We start from the raw sequence: 16,497 nt of genomic DNA on the forward strand, positions 1-16,497 counted from the left end.
TTTGCCTCCTGATATGTGTGAAAATTACCTTAAAATTATCTTTTGTGTCTCACTGATGGTTTAGTTGCTTGTATTTTGCAATCTTCTGCCTTTGCGCTAATAAAAAAGCTTCCTGATAAGCCCGTGATAGACTTGTGTTTCTACAAAGCTGGCAGAGTTGCAGAGAGAGAGTAAGACACCAGTGTCAGACGTTCCTGTGACAGGTGCTAGGAGATCAGTGAGGCTGGTTCCTTATGGATCAATTTGTGCCTGTGTTGTTTCTGGTAATGGCCACACCCCTTACCTCAGGTGTTGCTTATGTGGTAATTTATCCTTCCCCTATTTATTGTGGCTTCTCCCACCATGCTGTGAGGTTTATAGCTTCTGTTTGTATCTTTGGATTGCTGGTGTGTGCATCTCTGCTGAGTTCCTGGTTCTTCCATTGCCATTTGAAGTTGTGTCCTCTTCCCTTTTGTTTATTGTTTGGGTTTCCTTGTTGTGCTCTTTTCCCTGTCATTCGTGTTTAGGCCTGAGGGAGACTCCTGTTCGTCCTACCTTTTGGAGGAACAGGTTGTCTCTTGTCCTAACATTAGTACCAGGGCCCTACAGGATCAGTTAGGACTTTAGGTTCCTGTGTATGAACTCACTTAATTAACCTCTGAGGTCAGTTCATACTTGCAGTCAGTCAGGACTTTTGATTAGGGTTTCTCTAGGAGGTGACCTGCTCCTTTCCCTAGTTTATAGGCCCTTTTCCACTCACCCCTTTCCCTCCTACATTCAGTGTGGGTTTCCCTCCCACACTGAAGCATGACAATCAGCAGCCTGGACCAATGATGAGACAGGTAGCATATCTCTGATACCTAAGACTCCCTTTAAGTGATGTACATAAAATGTAGTTACATATCACACCTCTGCCCTAGTGAAGCTGAGCTAAGAAGCAGTCAAATGGCAAGGTCTGAAGAAAATAAGTAAATGGCAGACAGTCATACCTTGTAGGTAATAACTTATATATAATTTTTGAGCCTCTGACTAGAAAATTAATTTAAAAGTGAGGTATTCATGTGCCCACATTTTAACTGCAGTATAGTTGACTTTTGACAATATTTTATTTTAGTACACCATTGGTAGTGGAGTCTGTGTTTTAGTGGTACTTATTTTGTTTCAGTGACAGTCACGTATTGTTAGACTATCTAAACAATTTCAGAAAATGTATGCATTGCCAGTCGAAATTAATTGTCTATCACCTGCTTTACTCAGAGGTGCACCTAGCCTTTCTGCTGCCTAAGGCCTCTTCCATTCCCGTTCCGTTTTTTTTGCATTCTGTTTGTGGTCCCCATGCGGAACCATTCACTTTGGGTCCGCAAAAACTACTAAATGCATACGGAGTATCTTCTATTTCCGTTCCGTTCATAGATAGAACATGCCCTATTATTGCACGCAAATCATGTTCCGTGGCTCCATTTAACTCCATGGTTCTGCAAAAAAAAAAAAAAAAATGCATCCGTATGTCTTCCGTATCTATTCCGTTTTTGCGGAACCATCTATTGATGAAATTAAAATTTTATGCCCTGCCCAATTTTTTTTATGTACTTACTGTTTAAACATTATTGTATACTTCAGTTTTCGATCCGCAAAAAACGGATGACAAACAGAATGGCAAAACGGAAGCGGAACGGAAACACTATTGAAACATAAAAAACTGATTTGTTTAAAATGAACCGCAAAACCATACGGTCATGTGCAATAGGCCTAAGGCAAAATTTGAAAAGATGCCCCCCCCCCCCATGCTAAATTCTCAACCTAACCTCTTCCCTCCTAACTTTTACATACAGAATTACAAAACATAAAAGGTAATACAGAATCACATACCTCTTACATTCAGTGACGTCTCCTTTGATGTAGAAAAAATGCCCCCATGTGTGCCAGTACAAAAAATGCCCTCTTAGTGCCCCCCATAGTGCCACCTTAATGTTTGCCAGTTTCAAATATCATTATATACTGCCCCAGAGTGCTCCTTTTCCCATAGTGCCCCCATAATTTTTACAGTATGTAATGCCTTCAGTATATGCCCCTAGAGTGCTCCTCTCCCCCTTTTCCCATAGTGCCCCCCATAATGTGTACAGCATATAATGCCCTCAATATAACTGTATGCCCATAGAGTGCTCCTCTCCCCCCTTCCCCATAGTGCTACCCATAATGAGTGCCAGTATGTAATGTCTCTATATAGTGCTCCCAGTAGAAGCCCAGCTCAGGTGGTGCGATGATGATGTTACCAAGTTGCCTGCACCCAGGTGCACCACTAATGAGGCCAGGTGAGGCGATCGCCTCAGGCAGCACCAGGTAGGGGAGAGAGGGTGGGCAGAAGAAGGGCCATGGACAATGAGCGCTTTCATTTTGGCAAAAGGGTTAGGTGAAAAAAAATTGGCATTGGGCAGGGGGGTGCAGTGGCAATACTGTTGAATATAGAGAGATGAGTGCTTCCACAATGTCTCCATGTATGGTGATGAGACAGCAGTTGTTAAAGCTGTGTCATTATATTTCAATTTGTAGAAAACATAGTCCAGACAAGCATTACAAAGCCTGGCTGGACAAGAAAGACCAGATTGGAAATCCTCAACAACATATCGATGCGTATAGGTGAGTGGCTGAAAATTTGGTGATTATACACTGTTTTCTCTTTTAATCCACAAGCCACTTTCATTGTAAAAGTGCTTTATTTTTTATTATGCAGATATGGCTGTTATATAACATTTATGTTGGTGCAAAAACAATTCAAATTGTTTACCATTCAGCAAATTAGTACTTTGTATGTTGTCAGAATCATGAAAACACACAGAAAAGCTGCCAGTGCGACCACTTTAGTCTTTCGGACAGTAACTTAAAAGGGGTGTGTGAGTTCCATTTTTTTCATGTAGCAAACTGCATAGAGGTTGTTAAAATAATACAAAAACTTAAAACTCACCTTCCCGTATCCCTTCTAATCCAGTGGTGCCGCTCTGACTTCTCCACTGAGCTGCAGTCGTGATGTAATATTTTGGTTGCAGCTTTGACTTACCTGTATACTGCATGTGACTACTGCAGCCAATCAATGGCCTCAGTGGTCTAGTGCCGTATACTGCTAAGGCCAGTGGTTGGCTGCACAGGTATGCAGGACGTTTCCGCTCCAGTGCTGGATCAGAGGGGGTTCAGGAAGGTGGGTTCCCTTTTTTAAATTATTTTAACAAACTCCCTGTATTTTGGCATGAAAAAAAGTTAAATTCTAAAATCCCCTTTAGGCTACATACACACGACCGTGCTGTTTTTTGCGGTCCGCATAAAAACGGAAGCCCATTTTAGACATGCCTATTGTCCGCAAAACTGACAAGAATAGGACCTGCTATATGTTTTTTGTGGGGCCTCAGAACGGAGCAACCGATGCCGACAGCACATGGAGTGCGGGCCGCATCTTTTGCGGACCCATTGAAGTGAATGGGTCCGCACCCGAAAAACGGTTGTGTGCATGAGGCCTTAAGAAAATATCATTTTACATATTCTAAAGGTGCACATGGTGAGTTTGCCTTCTAAGACCGTAAATTGTGATACATTTTTCTTCTACAGTAAAGTGGGCCGTGATTCAACTATCAGCTCCTTCAGAGAAAGAGAAGCACTTGTTCCTGGAGACCTGTTGAGGCAAGTTTAAAAAATAAATAAATAAATGTTGCCTGTAGCAGCCAATCAGAATGTATTTGCCAATGTCTTGATTGAAGCCCAGAAACTTCTGACTCTTGATTCTAAATTGTGCCTAGTGTTGTGTTAACCCTTTCATGACCAAGGGTCATTGATGCCCCAATGTCCAGGTCAAAATTTACAAATCTGACATGCGTCACTTTATGTGGTAATAGCTTTGGAACACTTTTACTTATCCACGCCATTCTGAGATTGTTTTCTCGTGACACATTGTACTTCATGATAATCATATATTTGAATCAATATATTTCACCTTTATTTATGAAAAAAATCCCAAATTTACCAAAAATGTGGAAAAATTCACAATTTTCCAAATTTCAATTTCTCTGCTTCTAAAACAGAAAGTTATACCTAATAAAATATTTATTACTTAACATTCCCCATATGTCTACTTTATGTTGGCATTATTTTGGAAATGTCATTTTATTTTTTTAGGACGTTAGAAGGCTTAGAAGTTTAGAAGCAATTCTTACAATTTTTAAGAAAATTTCCAAAACCCACTTTTTAAGGACCAGTTCAGGTCTGAAGTCACTTTGTGGGGCTTACATAGTGGAAACCCCCATAAATGACCCCATTGTAGAAACTACACCCCTCAAGTTACTCAAAACTGATTTTACAAACTTTGTTAACCCTTTAGGCGTTCCACAAGAATTAAAGGAAAATGGAGATGAAATTTCTAAATTTCACATTTTTGGCAGATTTTCCATTTTATAAAAAAAAATCTTTAACACATTGAGGGTTAACAGCCAAACAAAACTCAATATTTATTACCCTGATTCCGCGGTTTACATAAACACCCCACATGTGGTCGTAAACTGCTGTACGGGCGCACGGCAGGGCGCAGAAGGAAAGGAATGCCATACGGTTTTTGGAAGGCAGATTGTGCTGGATTGGTTTTCTGAACGCCATATGTTTTTTATTTTTCTGCCGATCGTCTTGTGCAGGGGCTCGTTTTTTGCAGAAAGTGTTGAGGTTTATATTGGTACCATTTTTGGGTACATAGGATTTTTTGATCATTCATTATTACACTTTATGGGGCAAGGTGATGCAAAAATTGGCTGTTTTGGAACAGTTTTCATTTATTTATTTTTACAGCGTTCATCTGAGGAGTTAGGTCATGTGATAGTTTTATAGAGAAGATCGTTACAGACGTGGCAATACCTAATATGTATACTTTTTCTTATTTATTTTAGTTTTACACAATAATAGCATTGTCTCTATAGTCTGAGAACCATAGCTTTTTTATTTTTTGGGCGATTGTCTTAAATAGGATATTAATTTTTGCGGGACGCGGTTACGGTTTGATTGGTACTATTTTGGGGGTCATACGCCTTTTTGGTCGCTTGCTGTTGCACTTTTTGTGATGTAAGGTGACAAATTGCTTTTTTTTACAGTTTTTATTTTATTTTTTTATGGTGTTTATCGGACGGGGTCTATCATGTGATATCTTTATAGAGACGGTCGTTACGGACGCGGTGATACCTAATATGTGTTGTTTTTTTATTTTTATGTTGTTTTTTAGGAAAAAATTGCATTTTTTTTATTTTACATTTTTTATTTTATTTTTTTAACTTTTATTTTTTTTCACATTAAATTTTTTTTATCAAGTCCCTCTTGGATCATGAAGATCCAGTGGGGCTGATGGCTGTACTATACTTTGCAATGCTCTTGCATTGCAAAGTGTAATACATTCAGATGCCCTGTAGGGCAACCATCGGGACTGCCATCGCAGCGCAGCAGCCCCGATGGTGGAGAGAGGGAGCCCCCTCCCTCCATTAACCCCATAGATGCCGCTGCATCTCTGGGGTTACAGCAGAGTGTCAGCATAGAGCTGACACTCTGATGATGGCGGCGGTTCAGGAATGGAGGCAGCGCTGGAGGGGGGGGGGGGGGCTGGAAATTGTCACGGCCAGCAGGAGGGGGCACTGGAGGACACTAGATGGGGCACAGATGGAGGGGCACTGTGGACATGGAGATGCTGCACAGGTCGGGTGGCGCCTGCACAGATCACAGCTGCAAGTCGCTTTGGATAAGTCTCTTTGAGCTTGCCACTTCTTACCACTGGAATTTTTTCCCATTCCTCCTTGCAAAACTGCTCCAGGTCCTTCAAGTTGGAGGGTTTGCGCTTGTGAACAGCAATCTTTAAGTCTGACCACAGATTTTCTGTTGGATTGAGATCTGGGCTGTTACTAGGCCATGCCAACACGTTTACATGTTTCCCCTTAAACCAGTCAAGTGTTGCTTTAGCAGTGTGTTTGGGGTCATTTTCCTGCTGGAAGGTGAACCTCCGTCCTAGCCTCAAATCACGTACAGAGTGGTACAGGTTTTGCTAAAGAATATCCCTGTATTTAGCACCATACATCTTTCCCTCAGCTCTGACCAGTTTCCCAGTCCGGCTGCTGAAAAACATCCCCACAGCACGATGCTGCCACCACCATGTTTCACTGTGGGCATGGTGTTCTTTGGGTGATGTGTTGGGTTTGCGCCAGACATAGCGTTTTCTTTGATGGCCGAAAAGTTAAATTTTAGTCTCATCAGACCAGAGCACCTTCCTCCATAAATTCTGGGAGTCTCCCACATGCCTTTTCGCAAACTTGCAACGTGCCTTTTTGTTTTTAGCTGAAAGTAATGGCTTTCTTCTGGCCACTCTGCCATAAAGCCCAACTCTATGGAGTGTACGGCTTATTATCGTCCTATGTACAGATACTCCAGTCTCTGCTGGGGAACTCTTCACCTCCTCCAGGGTTACCTTAGGTCTCTGTGCTGCCTCTCTGATTAATGCCCTCCTTGCCCGGTCCATGAGTTTTGGTGGGCGGCCGTCTTTTGGCAGGTTTGCTGTTGTGCCATGTTCTTTCCATTTGGTTATGATAGATTTGATGGTGCTCCTGGGGATCATCAAAGATTTGGATATCTTTTTATAACCCATCCCTGACTTATACTTCTCAACAACATTGTCCCTTACTTGTTTGGAGAGTTCCTTGGTCTTCATGGCAGGGTTTGGTTAGTGATGCCTCTTGCTTAGGTGTTGCAGCCTCTGGGGCCTTTCAAAAAAAGGTGTCTATATGTAATGACAGATCATGTGACACTTAAATTGCACACAGGTGGACATCATTTCACTAATTATGTGACTTCTGAAGGTAATTGGTTGCACCAGAGATTTTTATGGGCTTCCTAACAAAGGCGCACATGCCAATTTCTGTTTTCTATTTCTAAACAATAGTTTTATTTATATATTTTTCTCATTTCACTTCACCAACTTAGACTATTGTGTTCTGATGCATCACATATAATTCAGATTAACAAAACATTGAACTTAATGCTGTAATGTAAAACTAAATACGAAAAAAGTCAAGGGTGAATACTTTTGCAAGGTACTGTATATACCACATCTAACCTCTGCTCCAGCACCAAAGGTTCGATAATCCAACATTTTAATTCTTTGTCAGTTAAGCAGTATCTTACAACCTGGTGATGCAGATGACTGCTGCTTAAATTGACAAAGAAGCAGGTGGCGAGCGTGCACAAGCAATAATATGGATGTGAGGAAAACATTTTATGAATCTAAATGAATTTCTTTTACATCCATATTGGTGTCTGTGTGCTGCCACCACCTGGTGACTTGGTGTCATAATGTGGACCATTTATACCAAGCACTGCCTGTATACTATATACTACTGCTTAAAATGACTTAAAGGGCTTCTGTCACCCCACTAAAGGGATTTTTTTTTTTTTTTGGGCTAGTGAAATTAGTTATATTGCGATATATGACAATATAATTGTGTTACTTACTTTGATCCAGCAGTTTCTGCAAAAAACAAAGTTTTAATATATGTAAATTCGGTCTCTACCAGCAAGTAGGGCAGCTACTTGCTGGTAGCTGCTGCAGAAATCCGCCCCCTCGTCGTGTTGATTGACAGGGCCAGCCGGGATCTCCTCCGGCCAGTCCTGTCGGCATTTCAAAAATCGCGCGCCTGTGTGGATTCGGCGCAGGCGCTCTGAGATGAGGAGGCTCGTCTCCTCAGAACTCCCTCAGTGCGCCTGCGCCGATGACATCACCGAAATAGAAGACGTCATCGGCGCAGGCGCACTGAGGGAGTGCTGAGGAGACGAGCCTCCTCATCTCAGAGCGCCTGCGCCGAATCCACACAGGCGCGCGATTTTTGAAATGCCGACAGGGCTGGCCGGAGGAGGAGATCCCGGCTGGCCCTGTCAATCAACACGACGAGGGGGCGGATTTCTGCAGCAGCTACCAGCAAGTAGCCGCCCTACTTGCTGGTAGAGACCGAATTTACATATATTAAAACTTCGTTTTTTGCAGAAACTGCTGGATCAAAGTAAGTAACACAATTATATTGTCATATATCGCAATATAACTAATTTCACTAGCCCAAAAATCACTTTAGTGGGGTGACAGAAGCCCTTTAAGTATATATTCACATGTCACACATCTGATATTTAGTGATGGTAACATGGAGTATTGGTAATGTTCTAGATTTTTCTGATTCTTCACATTTAAATGGGTTATCCTTTTTTAATCTCAGCTTGCCCACAGTGCCCAGACTTATGATCTTCCCTTACCAGGTGAGCGCTGTGCTCCCCAGTCTAATTCTGTTGCAGGCACTTCTGGGATGTGCGGTGCCGTAATGTTTGCGAGTTGCGTCTGCGCAGTCAGGCAGCCTCGGGTGCAGATGTCTCACAGGCGCAGGCATCACCCTCTACAAGTCTGGGCACCCTGGGCATGTGCTAAGGAATACTTACTGTATGTTTCCATAACTCTGACACTTGTTGCAGTTCTCGCAGTGACCTCTTGAGAAGTATAGAGCGGATGTATTTTAGTTATTGGTGTTTCCCAGTAATCATTGCTATACACCTATGGTTTCCTACCACTGACTGGATTGTGTACACATTAAATTTGTCACATACATTCTAGGAGGGCCTTTGTTAAGATGAGCGCAACCCCTGAAGCATTTCTGGCTCTGCGCTCCCATTTTGTCCGGACTCATGCTTTGCTGTGTATAAGTCATTGGATCCTTGGCATTGGAGATCGTCACCTGAGCAACTTCATGGTCAATATGGAGACTGGAGGAATGATTGGTATCGACTTTGGTCATGCTTTTGGCACTGCAACCCAGGTAACTTCATTATGAGACTTTCAGTTGTATTTGAGCAAGTTCCAACTAGGAGTTCATTGCTCTAAATGTAAATACACATGTAGTAGAGCCGAGTTTGTAATTTAGTAGAGCTTTTATTGATATCATGATGGGTATGCTGGGAGTTGTAGTTTTGCAACAGCTGTAGGCACGCTGGTTGGGAAACACTGGTGTAGACTGCCTTCCAATGGGCAAAAAGTGGTTTATTTATACTCCTATTTAGGGTCCATTCACACGTCCATAAGTGTTTTGCGGACCCGCAAAACACGGACACCGGCAATGTGTATTCCGCAATTTGCGGACCACACATCGCTGGCACTATAATAGAACATGTCCTATTCTTGACCGCAAGTGCGGACAAGATTAGGCATTTTCTATTTATTTATTTTTTGCGGAAATGGAAGTGCGGATCCGCAAATGCGTATGCGGACAGCGCATTCTGGCCCCATTGAAACTGAATGGGTCTGCACCCGTTTCTACAAAATTGCGGAACGGATGCGGACCCATTTTGCAGACATGTGAAATGGACCCTTAGTAGTAAAAACAAATGCATATCCTACACAATAAAATTGCCACTAGATTTTGCCCTGTTCTCGGCTTCTTTTGAGGTAGTGACGGGGACGACGACTTCGGTCGGGTGGACAGATGAATCTTAATGTGTATTGTATGTTTTACTCCTAAATGTAAGTATAATAAACCACACCCTTTGGAAGGCAGTCTACACAGTTTCTCCTGCTCCATGCAGTGTGCTCTCCGGCAGAGAAGGCAGCGTGTTATGGGTCATTAGATCCATCCATCTGTTGCACAATTTCATCACAAGCCATGTCTGGGATAGAAGGAAAAAAGACCGCCACTCGCGATGATGATGAATGTTGCGTTTATTCAGTCACATATTATAAGCATATAGTGACGCGTTTCAGCACAACACGTGCTTTCATCAGACTCCCAAGCCATGTCTGGGATCATTGTTTGCTATACGGATCTGCATATATCTGTTTTTCTACATGGTGTGAATAGTGGTGATGGTGAGTACTGGAGACATTTCATGCGTGAATTAGAGATCTGCCATATTACATTGTGTTCTGTATGCAATCGAAGGACACTTTAATAGCCATAGCTAAACACCATATGATGATTATGCACATTTATTATTGTTCCATGCGGTTTTTCCCTTAAAGAGGACCTTTCACCACTCATAACATGCCTGTGTTAATAGCTTCATGCATTCCCCATGTAATATAGCCATAATAATAGATTCTCCAGAACTATGTTGTGCCATCCTTTATTATTTCTTTTAGAAGTTATGAATGAATTGCTTTTAGCCTTCAGTAAGGGTACAGAGGGGAGGTAACAAGTTGGGGGGGGGGGTGTACCTGTACAGACTGACAATGACAGCAGTGATTGGAGTCAGTCAAACTGGTTACCTCCCCTCTGTACCCTTACTGAAGGCTAATAGCAATTCATTCATAACTTCTAGTAGAAATAATAAAGGAATGGTACAACATGGAGCCATAAGACTCCAGAATTGTTATTCAATAGGGAATGCATGAAACTATTAAAACAGGCACGTCAGGAGCAGTGAAAGGTCCTCTTTAAAATACTGGGGAAAATATACATCAGCCTTGAGTATTTTTGTTAATTGTATGCTATGCAGAGTGCCTCATTCTGAGGAACGGGGGACAATATGCAAAAAATTTAGAGTCTACTTTTTATGTAAATGTGCGCTGATATATATAATAATTTACTGTTAGTTTTAAACCTATAATATGTGATTTATTACTGAACCAAGTATGTTATTTGCGTTGTTACTCAGACATTCCTACGGCACACATCAGGGATTGAGATTTTTTTTTTTTTTTTATGCTTGTGATACATTCTCTAAATCTTGTTCTCTTTTTAAGTTTTTACCTGTGCCAGAACTAATGCCGTTCCGACTGACACGTCAGATAATAAATCTGATGTTGCCCCTGAAAGAAACTGGATTATTTGATTCTGTGATGGTGCATGCCTTACGAGCCTATCGAACTAACCCGGACCTCCTCATTAGTACAATGGATGTGTTTGTAAAGGAGCCTTCACTAGACTGGAAGGTAAAACCTAGATTTGGATTGACTTTACCAGTGTGGCTTTGGTTAATGGGAAATTAAATAAGTTCTTGGAAGCTCACTGTGGTCACTAGCCATAGACATACAATAGATGTCAGATTATAGCAGCCAACTGGGAACTTGAAGTGGCCCTGGAAAAAAACTAAAAGTGGCCCAAAGTTGTAGGCGAGTCTGAACTGACAGAAGGTAGGGAAACAAAAATAGGCAGGGTCAACACAAGCAGGCAGGACAAAAGAAGTAGGTGGGACCAGCAATACCACAGCACAAAATACCACCCCAGCAAAACCAAATACCAAAGCATAAAATACTGCCCTATGACCATCAGGATGGTGGTACAGTTGAATTCAGGAGGGACCTGCGGCTGCTGGCCAAGTGCACATGTACCTGGTGCTCCTAGCATTAATTAATGCTGTGAGCATCAGATCGTTATTGTACCAGGCATCTGTGAAGAGGGCTCAGGTGGCCCCAGGGTATATGTCCAATCCGCCTGTAATAGCAGCTGCTTCACTTGATCACCATGCTGTATAATGTCACACAGCTCCTGTATTACACTTCCAAATTCCTTGACAATGCAGCACAAAATACCTCCCCAGCAGTGCCAAATGAATGCCACAGTGAAAAATACACCACCAATAGCCCCATACAAATACCGCACGGTGCAGTATATAATACTTTTCCAACAGCGTAAAACAAATACACCAGCAGAATAACCACTGTGGTATTACAGGTAGTATAAGGCTGTTACATGTCATAGACCAAGAATACTTGCAACGAACTTTATTTTGGCTCCTATCTCCACTGTCTTGAGACTTGCAATCCAAATTGCTTGAGAAGAGGGTGCATGGATGGGTCGCAGGTAGTGCAACACTCTTTCTCTTGAAATGCTAGTGCGTGACCGCCGGGCGCTCCTAAATACGTCACCCAGGTACAAAGAGAACCTTGCTCGCTAAATGTGCCAGCACCTGTGTGACATCAGTTGGAGCTGCCTAGTGGTCCTGCGCAGGTCGCTTAGTTATTTGGTTACTATATAGAATAGTAAATTTGTCCAACATTACAATTCTGCACTATATAAGGATATGAATCAAAGTACAACAGTATTAGTAAATCTGGACCAGAGTTTGGAACTAGCTGTTTGTCTGTCGCACCTATGGCATAGATTTTTTAGACCTTTTTTCACCCTCCATATTTCTGGGGTTATTTTGATAGTATAAAAATGTAAATTCATTCTTGCCATTTATGTACTAAAATAAATTGTTATGCAGAATTTTGAAGCAAAGCAATTGAAAAAGAGAGGAGACTGGGTAAAAGACGTAAACACTACCTCACAGGACTGGTATCCTATGCAGAAAGTAGCATGTGCAAAACGGAAGTTATCTGGTGTAAATCCTGCAATAATCACATGGTAAGTGTTAACGCAGGGTGTATCCTCTACCTCTGTTCACATTGCTGTTTAGACATTCCGGTAGTCTGTTCCAACAGACTACTGGAATTACCATATCTGCACCGCCATATCCCCATTGGCTGTAATGCAATGCTGACTTTCTGCCAGACAGATACTGATGCATTCAGCAGTATTTGCCCAGCATTTATGCTGGAAACCTGAAGGATCCCATTATAGCCAGAAGGGGTGCAGCTATGTAATTCCATTATTCTGCTCCTCTCAGGGCTCCAGACTAAAAAAAAAAAAAAAATCAAGGAGCCATTGACTCCTAACTAGAGATGAGCGAACTTCTGTTTTAAGTTCGGCGTCTAAAGTTCGGCTTCCGGTTAGCGGAGAATCCCGATCTGGAACCGGATATGGATTCCGACTTCCGTTGTGGTCCGTGGTAGCGGAATCAATAATCGGCCATTATTGATTCCGCTACCACGGACCACAACGGAAGTCGGAATCCATATCCGGTTCCAGATCGGGATTCTCCGCTAACCGGAAGCCGAACTTTAGACGCCGAACTTAAAACAGAAGTTCGCTCATCTCTACTCCTAACCTGACAAATTTGGAGCCAAATAAAAATTTTTAGTCGCCAAATTTAAAATACATATAATTATGGTATAATAAAAATTTTAAAAACGCATGTCTTACCTAGGGTTGTTGCAATACAAAAATCTTGACTCAATTTCGATACCATAAAAAAGTATTGCGATACTCAATACCACGTTGAAAAAAAAAAAAAAAAAACGCCAAAAAATCTGCGTACATTCCACATTTTATGGAACGTCTGGACCATAATAGAACAGTCTTAAGGGTCCATTCACACGTCCGCAAAATGGATCCGCATCCGTTCCGCAATTTTGCGGAACAGGTGCAGACCCATTCATTTTCAATGGGGCCGGAATGTGCTGTCCGCATCCACATTTGCGGATCCGCACTTCCGCATCCGTGTTTCCGTTTCCGCAAAAAAATAGAACATGTCCTATTCTTGTCCGCAATTGCGGACAAGAACAGGCATATTCTATTAGTGCCGGCAATGTGCGGTCCGCAAAATGCACATTGCCGCTTTCCGTGTTTTGCGGATCCGTGGCTCCGTGTATCCGCAAAACACGTTGCGGACGTGTGAATGGAGCCTTAGGGTCCATTCAAACGTCCGTTGTTTCTTTCCTGATCTGTTCAGTTTTTTTGCGGAACAGATCTGGACCCATTCATTTTCAATGGGTCCTGTAAAAAATCGGACAGAACAATGTCTGATTTTTTTTTCAGGACCCCTTGAAAATGAATGGGCGGGTGGCGGCGCACTGCGCCACCAATGATTATGATTTATAATACTGAATATAGTTTATGCTTAATACAAATCCAGGCTCCTGAGGGGTTAATAGCGGCGGATCGCAGCGCGCAGTCATAGAGGCTGGGTGCCGGGTATGGGATATGTCCGGCAGCGCAGCCTGTGTTTGTATTAAGCATAAACGATATTCATTGGTGGCGCAGTGGCCACAGCCCCTCCCCTCCTCCTCCCTGCTATCAGCCCATTGGTGGCAGCGGCACGGGGGAAAGGGGGGACTGCCTCCTTCTCCCCTGTGCTGTGTTGAGAAGAACATAGCACACGCTGAGAGCAACGCCTGCCATGTCAGTTTGTGAAAGCGGCAGAGCAGCGGAGGGTCTAGGCGCAAATGGCGACAAGACTACAAAGTCTTGTCGCCATTTAGCAATTCTTGGTCCCATCTGGAGCCCTGCCCCTATCGATCAGATACTGGTAGAGACAAATCTTAGGTGTATAGCTTCACTAGTGCATGAATTAAATGTTAACATGATTTATTTCAGTGAAGAACTGCGATTGGGACATGCTGTGTCTAAGGCGTTTAAACATTTCTGTGAAGTTGCAAAAGGAGATAAGGAGTATAATATACGAGCTGGAGTACCTGATGATGAACTTTCTGAGGAGATTCAAGTAAAATGTCTTATCGATCAGGCTACAGACCCTAATATCCTTGGCAGAGTCTGGATAGGATGGGAACCTTGGATGTGAAGATGCAGCTTCAGAAATCCCAGTCTGTCCTAGATTTGACAGTTCAATAATGGAATTACTGATGGGAATGAAATAGCGATTTATTATTGAGTCTTCCCTGGATAAATGTGTGGTGTAGAAATCTTAGTGTCTTATATTGTTCCTGCCTCACAGAACACGCAACAGCAAAGCCTTCATTTTGCACTCTTCCATAGTGGTTTACTAAAATGAAATTCAATTACGTTTTTAGATCATTACAGAAAAACAAAAGTGATTTTGTAAAACTGTTTCTGTTGTATTTTTTTTTACGTAAAAAAAATAATCTGATAATTCAGATTGTCATCCCATATACTGTATATTCATCAGGCAGTGACAGTATTTGCTTAGTCATAATTAATAAACTTAAAGTACACCAATATTGCAAGTTACAAAAATATCATACTGTACATCATATATATTATAATTTCAAATATTGGGGAGCCTAAGATAGGGCTTTCTGTATCTTAAAGAGGTTGTGCCACTAATAATTATGTATCCCGCCCAACTGATATTGCATTTATATCACTTTTCCCAAATACCACAATCTATCAAAACTGCCTTAGGCTACTTTCACACCTGCGTTCAGGTGTCCGCTCGTGAGCTCCGTTTGAAGGGGCTCACAAGCGGCCCTGAACGCAGCCGTCTGGCCCTAATGCATTCTCAGTGGAGGCGGATCCACTGAGAATGCATCCGCCTGCCAGCGCTCAGTGAGCGGACACCTGAACGCTGCAAGCAGCGTTCGGGTGTCCGCCTGGCCGTGCGGAGGCGAGCGGATCCGTTCCGACTTATAATGGAAGTCAATGGGGACGGATCCGCTTGAAGATGACACCATATGGCTCAATCTTCAAGCGGATCCGTCCACCATTGACTTTCAATGTAAAGTCTGAACGGATCCGCTCAGCCTACTTTCACACTTAGAAAATTTTTCTAAGTTATAATGCAGACGGATCCGTTCTGAACGGAGCCACCGTCTGCATTAATGAGCGGATCCGTTCTGAACGGATCCGCTCGAACGCTAGTGTGAAAGTAGCCTAATTCCGAAGTTATTAGCCTACCATTGCACCCAGTGGCAAATCTGCTTAGATATTCAGTTGCTGTTTTGTTACATACTGTATTGGAGCTTTGTAATGTAGGATGTGTCATTGGTAAGAACAAGAGGCGTGGTTACTGTCACATGATCTGCTAATGTCAAGGCACATCTCATTGCCATATGGGATGATTAGACAGCAGACAGATGGCAAACCAGGAAATAGGATTCAAGATTGGGTGTAAGAGAAAACTGCAAATGAGGTATACCATTCCTGAACAATTTTAACAATGTGGCAGGGCTCATTATCCTGCTGAAAGGGACCACTGCCATCAAACAATACTGTTGCCATGGAGGGTTGTACTCAGTCTGCAACAATATTTAGGTAGGTGGTACATGTTAAAGTAACATCCACATGGATGCCAAGACCCAAGGTAACCAAACAAAACATTGCCCAGTGTCACACTGGATCAGATGGTTTGCATTTTTCCCTCAGTGCATCCTGAAAACCCAGCTGTCCTCAAGATGTAAAAGAAAACATGATTTTTATACTATTTTATACTATTTTATACTCTTTGGTCCAATTTTGATGCTTATGAGTAGTGTTGAGTGAATCAAAGCATCTTAAGTGGAATTCGATCCAGAGTTTAGGAAAAGTTCGATTAGCAACGGATCCGAATTTCCTTGTGCTTCGTGGTAACAAATAGTTTCTTTCCTAAAAGTGTGGCTACATGTGTTACAAAGTAAAAGTTAGAAGCCCGGGAGCACGCAAACCCATAATGCCATGCAGAGACAATCAGCAGCTAGCCAGTCCCTGTGATATCACAGCCCTTTAAAAGTCTCTTCCTGCATTTTACTGTAAGCTAAGCATAGGGAGAGATGTGACAAGTGCTAGGGACCGTGTTGCTTAAAGCTTTTAAGTGTGGAATATTGGATAGGGAGAGTGCATGGTCAGTGTAGGGAGAGCGTATTAATCCCTGTGTAGGGCACAGAGCTATCTAATTGAACAGCGTCCTCCTTGTTTAATAGACAGG

At 42.4% G+C, this 16,497-nt stretch overlaps 1 protein-coding gene across 2 annotated transcripts in view; it reads left to right on the forward strand.

Annotated features, from left to right (window-relative positions):
- Positions 1–14,681, forward strand: part of PRKDC (protein kinase, DNA-activated, catalytic subunit) — a 408,896-nt gene extending 394,215 nt beyond the window's left edge. For both annotated transcript variants that reach the window (XM_044294047.1, XM_044294048.1), the window contains 6 exons: positions 2,530–2,616; positions 3,577–3,648; positions 8,636–8,837; positions 10,757–10,945; positions 12,223–12,362; positions 14,214–14,681. In XM_044294047.1, the coding sequence (XP_044149982.1) occupies positions 2,530–2,616; positions 3,577–3,648; positions 8,636–8,837; positions 10,757–10,945; positions 12,223–12,362; positions 14,214–14,418 (895 nt within the window). In that variant the 3' untranslated portion in view covers positions 14,419–14,681. The remainder of the gene's footprint in view (positions 1–2,529; positions 2,617–3,576; positions 3,649–8,635; positions 8,838–10,756; positions 10,946–12,222; positions 12,363–14,213) is intronic.
- Positions 14,682–16,497: the final 1,816 nt, after the last annotated feature.

This window comes from Bufo gargarizans, chromosome 5, assembly GCF_014858855.1.
Source record: "Bufo gargarizans isolate SCDJY-AF-19 chromosome 5, ASM1485885v1, whole genome shotgun sequence".
Lineage (NCBI taxonomy): Eukaryota > Metazoa > Chordata > Amphibia > Anura > Bufonidae > Bufo > Bufo gargarizans.